The sequence below is a fragment of the Anarhichas minor genome, unplaced genomic scaffold, assembly GCF_050575085.1.
Source record: "Anarhichas minor isolate MPS153535 unplaced genomic scaffold, ASM5057508v1 ptg000009l, whole genome shotgun sequence".
Classification (NCBI taxonomy): domain Eukaryota; kingdom Metazoa; phylum Chordata; class Actinopteri; order Perciformes; family Anarhichadidae; genus Anarhichas; species Anarhichas minor.
The window spans coordinates 1,475,982-1,485,949 of NW_027466455.1; the positions used below are offsets into that span (position 1 = coordinate 1,475,982).

The 9,968-nt window shown below is 40.3% G+C and overlaps 1 protein-coding gene across 1 annotated transcript; it reads left to right on the plus strand.

The window, feature by feature from the left end:
• LOC142946016 (up-regulator of cell proliferation-like) lies at nt 1-1,287 on the plus strand. Its single transcript, XM_076086997.1, has one exon. It carries the CDS (start codon nt 24-26, stop codon nt 1,152-1,154), a length of 1,131 nt encoding a protein of 376 aa, XP_075943112.1. The 5' UTR covers nt 1-23; the 3' UTR covers nt 1,155-1,287.
• The last annotated feature ends 8,681 nt before the right edge of the window (nt 1,288-9,968 follow it).

The following is a 9,968-nucleotide window of genomic DNA, read 5'->3' on the forward strand; positions in this document are numbered from 1 at the left end:
GTCAGCATACATTCTATGTGTCAATGTACTTTGGATGTATGTTTTGTGGAAACATTTGGTTGGTTGATTGGTTTGAAATAACAAACATCTTCTTATCCACAGAGACACAACTAGAGACCTTATTGGAGGATCTGGGGTTGGAGCAGCTCTACCCTGAGACGCTATCCCTGAGCACAATACTTCAGATTGACAAGAAGACCATCACTGATGAACCGGCCAAGTGTAATTCAGATCTTCCATGGTACTTCCTAAAGAAACTGATGATGGTTAATGTCACAGCTAGGAATGCAAAACGTAGATCAAAATGTGAGTCAAACGTTGATGCTGCATCAGGAAAGACCGAATTAGATTTTGATCATCTGTTTGACAATCTGCATTTAGGTGACATGCTAAACCCCCTTGACATAATCACTGCCCTCTTTCTGTGCTCTGATGGTTTGGTACGGCAGGAAATGGCACTCAAAATGTCTATGTGTCAGTTTTCTGTGCCTCTGTTGCTTCCTAACTGTGACACAAAGCAGTGCACACTCATGCTTTGGGCCCTGAGAGACATTGTTAAAAAGTACAGATCTCAGTCCCTCTCAGAATCCAAAGGCTTTATTGAAGACAGAATTGTTCTCTCTGAACTTCCAATGATATCTTTTGTGAGACTGGGTGAGTGCTCCTTGTCCAAGTCAGAGATCCTCAATAAGCTTCTGAGCAACTCTCAGCAGTACCATGACACCTTTGTTCATCATGATATGGAGTGTGGTGACAGTCCAAAGAGAATATCCAATGGACTGGTTGAAATCACTTGGTACCTTCCTTGTGGGAACAAAAACATGGATGTCTTCAGTGAGCCAGTAGCTGTAGCTAACCTTCGTGGGGACATTGCTTCATTTGAAACACAATTTTCATTTTTGTGTCAGACATCTGCAGCAGTTTTTGTGTTCTTTGACACTTTGGACTCTGAGTGCGAGCTGCTTACCAACCAACACCACAAGGCACAGATCTTCTTGGTTGGGAACCAACAAAGCAAGCGCTCCAGTATAGATGCTCTAAAAAAGGTAGCAACCAAGTTGGGCTTGACTAACAGCAACATCCTTTTGAAGACTAAACAAATGAATGATGCAGACTGTCATAAAATTGCGAAACACTGTCAGCAATGTAGTTGAGAACTCAAAGATGAAGATGGGAATTGAGCAGATGGCTGACATTGCCCATGAACTGGGGATCTGCGTTGATGAAGACTCTTCAGAGTGCCAGACTGACAAGAAAAATGCAGACGCCATCACTGCTGAAATTCAAGATATCCTTGAATACAAAAAAGCTCAGCTGCCCTTGCAAGGTCAAATATGGAAGGAACTGACTCGCTTAGAGAAGGAAGAATTTCGACTTCGAAATGTCGGGTCTGAAAAAATAGAAGACTACAAAAGTGATCTTCAGATACAGAAAACAAAACTTCGGGAAAAACAAAACTCTTACGACATGTCAAATGCAATGATATGTTTCATCAATGCAATATCAAGCCCAGGAATAGAGAGGTGCTATTTCCTGAAATGGATGCGAATGAACCCCGATAACGTGTCTCGAGAGAAATTGTCTGATCTCAGGGAGCAGTACAAAGAAAAATGCAAAAATTCTGAAAACAAAGAAGAAATCAAAGACATTGACAGACAACTTTCCAACAGCTCTTTGGGGACTGAACATTTCTACCGTGAAATGGGTCAGATCTATGAAGCATTACTTTCCCTTCCAGAAAGAGACCCATCACATCAACAATTACAGCATCTTCCCAAACTATGTGCAGAATTGTTAATTGATGGATTTCCCCTTGAGCTTGTAGATGGAGAGGCATCCAACATACCTCTCAGGTGGGTTAGTGCCGTTCTTTCTCAGCTCAATGACTTGATGTCTCCTAAGAGCAAGATACTGGTAGTCACAGTTCTTGGAGTTCAGAGCACAGGGAAGTCCACCCTCCTCAACACCATGTTTGGAGTGCAGTTTGCAGTCAGCAGTGGTCGATGCACTCGAGGTGCCTTCATGTTGCTCATCAGAACCAATGAAGATGTCAAAAAAGTACTCAACTGTGACTTCATGGCGATCATTGACACCGAGGGCTTAAAGTCACCAGAGCTTGCACAACTGGACAATAGCCATGAGCACGACAATGAGCTTGCAACACTTGTTGTGGGGCTGAGTGATATCACCATCATCAATATTGCAATGGAGAATTCAACAGATATGAAAAACATCCTACAAATAGTTGTGCATGCTTTCCTCAGGATGAAAGAGGTGGGCAAAAAGCCCAAATGTCAGTTTGTTTACCAGAACGTTTCAGCCCATGAGAACAACTTACGAAACAGGAAACTGCTCTTGCAACAGTTAAACGAGATGACCCAGGCAGCAGCCAAAATGGAAAAGAAAGAAGAGAACAAGAGCTTCACTGATGTGATGGAGTACAGTCCAGACACTGGGAACTGCTACATTCCTGGACTCTGGAACGGAAACCCACCAATGGCACCAGTCAATGCAGGGTACAGTGAAGCTGTGTGTGAGCTCAAGAAGAACATAATCCAAATTTTGGGCAGTTGTGAATCATCTGCTAATAATATCTTGGAGTTTAGAGAGTGGATAGAAAGTCTTTGGAATGCAGTGAAGCATGAAAACTTCATATTCAGCTTCAGAAACAGCCTGGTGGCTGATGCATACATGAGGCTGTGCACAGAATTCAACAAATGGGAATGGGAATTCAAAAAAGAAATGTACACGTGGGTTACACATGCAGAAACAAGGATTTACAACTTTGGTACAGTTGCTCTGAAATCGGAGACATCTGACATGTCCGATTTTGTCACACAGTTGAAAAGTGAAGCTTGCACAGTGCTGTCTGAATGGGAGACAAAGCTTCTTGAAAATCTGGCACAGTACTTCAAGCAAACAGAGGGTCATGTCTATCTAGTTGAAGGATACAGAGAGGACTTTGCAAGCAGTGCAAAGAGTCATCGACAAGAAATGCAGAGCTCTGTGTTTAATCAGCTCACAGCAGCAGCTGACATCAGACAGGGGATGACAGAACTTGATAGAATCAAGGAGAACCACACTAAACAATTAGAAGAGAGAGTGTGTACATTGATTGAAAAGTGTCGGAAGAAAAAAAAAGTTGAAATGACAGAAAAAGAGCTGGACGAAGAATTTGACACGATGTGGACTAAAACAGAGAAGGAACTATCCTTTTCAGAAATAAAGGTCAAGGACATTTACAACAGTGTGTCTAAACACCTGATAATTAATGTGAAGGACAAGGGAAGTCATGCATGCAAATTGTTAAGTCAAAAAAGGCTGCAAGAGTGTGGACTGGTGCCTTTTAAATACACAGCTGAAGGATTGTTTAACCGTCTTACAAACAAACTAAAAGAGGTGTTCAGCTTTCCAAGTTACACAAAGGCTGTACAACAAATTGCAGACAACATCATTTTAATTTGCACACAGCGTATGAATGGAAAAATGGAAAGAAAAAACAACTACCATGACACTTACATCCAGGAGATTTTAAATGTAATTGATGAGAGGCTGCAAAACAATCAGGGTGTAAAGACAGACATTGAGTTTGAAGTTTCTCTGAAACAGCACATCTGTGGAGTTGCAGCCAAACAGTTTCAGAAACTGCATGAAGATTTCATACGTGCGAATGATCCCTACAGATGTCTGAACCAAAACAAGGAAAAGTTCCGCACTGATTTTAAAGATGTGTTCCACGAACGAGACCATTGCCAAAAGAAGGCAGAAGAATTCACGGATCGCTGCTTGAGGCCTGCAGTCGAAGACTTTGTCTACCGTTCCTTGGGTCCTGATATCATTGGTGAAATGAAGACAAACCAGACGTTCAGCACACGAATGTTCTTCCAGTATTCAGTTTTACTGGATTTGCTATCAGAGGATGACTTTGAAAACTATCTGAGCTACAGTTGCTCTTATGAAGAGTATGTAAAGAACTGGATACTCAACCAAATAGTGGAACGCTTCTCAAATGGGTCTACGATGTTTGAGTTAGAGGATAAACATGTTCAGTCAAGTATCAGGAGCATAAATGATGCTGTCAACAAAGCAACAGAAAAGAGAGCCAACTTGAGGTCATTCATTCAAAATGTGTGTCAGGAACTTGGTGATAAACTGGTCATTTCCCAAGATGCTTTTGGTGCTTTCATGATCCTGAACAATGCCGACCAGGAACAGTTTGCTCGCTGGCTGACTGCGTGTGTGAAGGACATGGCACAAGTCCTTCAAGAGAAGTTTAAAGAAACAAACATCCAAATGAAACTAAAGAAATTAAATGTGAATCCTCAGAACGAGCTTTTCACCGACGTGATTGGATGTGGTAAACAGTGTCCATTCTGCGCAGCGCCTTGTGAGGCAGGAGGAAGAACATGGTGAACACTTTGCTTCACTACATCGGCCAGATGCTCTGGGTAGATACAGGTGGGCTGGGACAGGAAAACGCTCCACTGATGTATGCTCTTCCTCTGTGACCAGTGACCAGAGGTTTTGCTGCGCTGCTACAAAGGGTGAATCGCACCCCTACAAGGATTATGCAAACATTTTCCAAGACTGGATTATTGCTCCAGATGTAAGCCTTCAGGCATCAGACTACTGGAAATACGTACTGGCAAAGTTCAACCAGCAGTTTGCCGAAGCATTCACTGCAGAGCCTGCTGACATTCCTCTAACATGGAAGCGTATCACATGTAAGCAAGCAGAGGAAAGCATCAAAGTCTCCTTTAACACCAAGTGAGAGACTACATGCTTTGTGGTTACAGAGGTGCACATCCTCATATATATTCATTATCCTCTCGTGGATATTTAGATCTTAGTTGTTTTATATGATTCAGAGGAGAATCACAAATAGGAACAGGACATAACAAAATGACAAGGTTGAAGATATTGTGAGTACAGGTTGCAACAGAAACAAGAGAAAATCTTTAAAAATGTTGAGGACACTTTCAATTCTGTTAAGTTTGATGCAAAACATTTACAATTTAAATGATTTAAAACATAATTCATTCTTAAGGTCAACATGTAGGTGTAAGTTTTCTATATTATCTAATTGAGTATAGGATGTACTTTTCCTAACTCGGTTAACTTCAATTAAGTACAGCATTTGATCCAAAATATTTATATATATTTATATTTATTTTCATGTTATCTTTACATTTTTGAATCATTCAGTCTATCGTGTATGTGGTATTGTCAATATTAGAGAAAGTCATGTCTAAGCAGAAGTATCTATTGTATCTATAGTATCAAATATTTCATTCTTTAAGTTGAAAATGTTGTTTGTTTTTGTTTCTGAGTCAAGTTAAGTATAATATGTGATCTTTTTGGTCACTCAGAATGTACCATCTTGTTTTTGTTACTGTGAAGTATCTGATTCCACATGTTTACATTTTTAAAGGAATTAAAAGATCATTCATTCCATATGTTGTGTTGTCAACATGGATACTTTATTTACTTCCGTTAACTGATTCAATAAAGGGACAAAATCGCAGACTAGTTATTGTCTTTAATGTTAAATCTCAAGTGCTGGGCTTCTGAATCTAATACAAAATTAATCAGGACTAAAGGTTTCGACAGAAAGCGAGCATGCATTCTGTCTGAACGCACCGTAAGAATCTGCAGCCAAGCTAGCAGCTCTGTGAGGCTGTAATCAGGCTTTTAGCTAAATGCTAAAGGTAGCATGCTACCACGCTCACAGTGCCGATGATAAAATGCTGATGTGGAGAAAGTGTAATGTTTACTGTGTTCGCCGCCTCAGTTTAGCACATTAGGATGCTGTAAATGTGTTATTAGGGTGAAGGTTGAGGCTGATTGGAATGTCATTAGTTTTGAAAGTATGTAGTAATAAATCTATGTATTGGACAAACTGAAATTTCAACCTGATGATGGTGCAGGGTGAGAATGAAAGGGTTCACCAAAGTTATTCCAATTCAACCTGAGGGGAACATGTATCAAATTTCAATCCATCCAACAGTTGTTGAGACGTTGCACTCAAAACCGTACAAATGCACTAATGGTGGCACTAGAGAACAAGTCAGGGGATCACCAAAGTCATTAGGATTCTGTGCCTGTGAACCAGGGATGTCAAAATACTGTCCCAATCCATGACGTAGAGATGTTTCATAGAATGAGAGAAAAGTTTGAGGTGAAATCACTTAAGTCAGTAAAATGAATCCAAGGTAAAAGTTGGACGGCCTGTGTGATCTCACTATTGAATGTGAGGCACCTCATGGTATCAAATCCCTCATGTCTCTCCCATGTGTTGACTTGATTACATGTTAACCTGTCTGCAGCAATCCAGAACAAACCAGTGTTGTTGAATTGCTGGTTTGTATTCATAAGTACAGGAAACAAGCAGCTTGATATTGTATTCAATATTCTGTCTGTTTTTATTCCTAGACGTACACATTAAGGGTCATCAATTGGTGAACTATATCGTACACAGACATTAAATACACTTTACATAGAATTTGTATTTGATTAAAGGATGTTCCAAATTATTTTGGTGTCTCTTTTGTTAGTCGAATAACGATGAATCTCATTAAGTGCGTTACTTTCAACATGTTGGAGTCCTGGGTCAGATCTGTGGAGAATTAAGTCACTGAAGTATGTAATGTAAAGTTTGTAAATAACTCCTATTGTAGAATCTTCAATCTTTGATTTCTACCCTGTTATAATAAAATATGTGCACGTTTGTTGTCTAGCGTCTTGTATTTGAAACCTTTTACCATTCTTGGTTGTAACACACTAAATAATATAATAAAAAAGTTTGTCCCCATATGAGAAGAAAGCATGCTTTCTCTGATCACATAATAAAACAATTGAATTACAGTTATGAACACCGTTATAAGTTATGTTGTCATGTTTGACATTAACAGTGTTGTTATCCTCACAACCCCATCAGACAAAATCATGTATTTTGCATGAACAGTAAGGATTTGATTATTAGGGAATGACTCGGTGTGGAAGTTCATCCACCAGATAATCTTTTGGTTTTGCTATCTTCAGTCAGAACAATAATCTCTGATATTAATTATTTAACTTACCATGTAAATGCATATTTTGTTTATTAATGTTAACATTCATATTGAACATATTCAATTATATAACTGTGTGTTACTTGTGTGCTTCTTATTTTTTATCACTGCTGATACTGTAAACCCACAGTAAAGTGGAAGAAAGAAAAGTAGAGGCAAGAGAGTCCAAGACTACCTTCTATCAGCAGAGAAGTGTCAAGCAACAGTAGAGATAATTATTCAGCCCAATACTGCATCTAATACAGGATAAGAACCAACAGTGTGGCCGAACCAACACTGCTCTCGCCAAGTTATGCCGAAAACAAAGTTGAACAAATGCCTCAAAAGGAAGACGTCAAGTTGGAAGCTTTGTACCTGCAAGATGAAGACACCTGTTCAAATCAGAATCAGAATCAGAATCGGGGAACTAAATAAAATATTCTACATCCAACTGGTCAAGGTGATAGATGAAGGCCTTATGTGTATGAGGAATATCTGATAACATGCAGAACTGCTCCGTCAGTGTTAGGTAAGACTCAATTATACTATTCCAAAATCCAACTATCACACATTTTTACAGGGGTATCCCTTTGTCAATGTTGGGCAGGCAGCCCGAAACAGAGAAACCAAGGCTCCCTCCTGGAGCAAGGGAAGGGAGCTCGCTACAGAACATCTGTTTGCTGAGCCTGCACTAATGGGGCCCAGTCGCGCACAGCCCAAAAGAATTGCATGGAGCCACCGCCCTGTGGGTTCACCACCCCCATTGGCAGCTGGACAGCAGGCTAATGCAGGGTTCTAGGCATGCTGACGCCTGGCACTGTGAACTGACATATCTAAACCTTTGACCTGATGAAGGCGGTAGAGGGAAAGTTAATGACGTGAATGCCTGAACCAAAATGTATGGCAATCTGTCTTGCAGTTGTTGAGACGTTTCACTCAAAACCACAAAAATCATGGTGGCCAACAGGAAAAGTCAGGTCGTCACCAAATGACACCAATGACCCCCGGGGTCTCATTTATGAAACAGTGTGTAGGATCCACACTAAATGTTTGCTTATGTTCAAAGGAGGAAATGCATGAATGCCAAAAAATATTCAGATTAATAAAACCTTGCATAGCCTGCCAGTGAGCTATTTCCTTTCAGAAATCCCAAATCAACCTGAAAATGTGCCCAGCTGGTTCAGCCTCACACATTCAACCATAAATGGTCAATGCAAAGCACCTCATGAATGTTGATGCATAGAAATGAGCTGCTGATTAAAGTCTATTTACGGTGAATCACGGCAACTACCGAGAGGAAGAACACTCGTTCCCTCCTATTTCTTACACTTACACAGTCCTAACAGTTCCAGAGTATTTATCTATCTGCAACATAATACATCACGAGTCTCACCGTATTTATGTTTTATGTTTTTTTAATCATTTACACAATCCTTTGCCAGGTGAGGTGACTGGAGAAGGCAGAGTGTGACAGTCACCATGATGACTCCTCTGCTCCAGAGAGCTCTGATACTCATCAGATAGCCATTTACAGTTTGTCTGTGTACAGGCTGTATCTGTCACTATGGAATACAAACCATGAATGAATAAATAAAGTTGTGTTCACTGCAGCGATTTTACTCACAAACACTTAATGAAAACTAAGATCGTACTTGGTGATATATGCACAGTATTAAAAGATTATTGAAAACTAATGACGCTCTGTTCTGCAGGTCTTTAACGTTAGTTGACAGTATTTTACATATTCCATGAGTGTCGGTAGTTCGGCCTCTCCGCTGCGCTGAAGAGAACAGACAGCGCCAATTAAATATTCAGCGAAATTTGATTTGAGGTTTGATTTGGTTTATACCCGTTATAATAGAAATAGGCTTATAGTTATGTCTCACTAGTACAAGCACAAATAACACTGCTGGTTTGACTGTTTATGATAAGGAGAAGATATAAGTGCAAAGTAACGTGTGATATAAAGTGAAAAGGGAAATCAAATGTGAGAGGCATCATTAGATGTATAATGATGCCTCTCACATTTAATTTCTACAGTCTGGCTTCAATTCACCACCTCACCATCTCCAAAATGTTCGAACGCATGGGTCAGAGTTTCCGTACACGTGCGCACATTCTCCCTTCAAGTTTGTTTTTATACATCACAACATTTGCATTGGAAAATGAGGCCAGCTTCCCAGATACCAGATATGGTTCCTCTGGTTACCATGGATATCTGTACCAAATTGCATGGCAATGCGTCATGTTGCCAAAAACCTATAAAAATACTTTACGTGAAACATGTGTGGGACGGGGACTTACAGGAACAATTCCTCTGCACAAGAGAGCTCCCTACACCACGACTGCAGAGGACATTTTCAATCAGGTTCAAACTGCACCATCTTTTCATTAAATACATTTGAGAAGTTGAAAATTGTCCTCGATTTGGGTCGCGGCTTGTCATTAAGGGGTGATGGTGGGTCTGCAGCCAGACCACTTGAGAACCACTGATCTAGATCAGTTTCGGACATGTTTCACGTGAACGAGTAAAACTGCCTAAATTCGAGCTGTGGTCTGTTTGATGTCATCCGACATGTCTTCAATTCGTCTACTTATAGTGTCATTTGACAGAGGTATAGTTTTCAGTTTATCCCCTGCTGATATTGCATTACAATGCATAAACGCCAAATATTGTTCAGGAGTGTGAATAGACGGCACTCCGCTGCATAAAAAATCCCCTTCAAAATAAAAGCACAGGAAAACGGGTCCACGACCCACAAGTTGAGAATCACTGGTCTAGATGGTCCAACCCCGCCCTTCCTGAGGGCCACTTGGTACTAGAACAGCTCCCCCTTCAGCAGAGGGAGGAACCAGACAATAAGTTTCACTTTCCTGGAAACCAGATAATCTATTTCCCAGAAACAAAACAGAAAGTAA

What these genes read in the sequence shown, in the direction of transcription:
- LOC142946016 (XM_076086997.1), top strand. Translation starts at nt 24, where the DNA reads ATGTACTTTGGATGTATGTTTTGTGGAAACATTTGGTTGGTTGATTGG.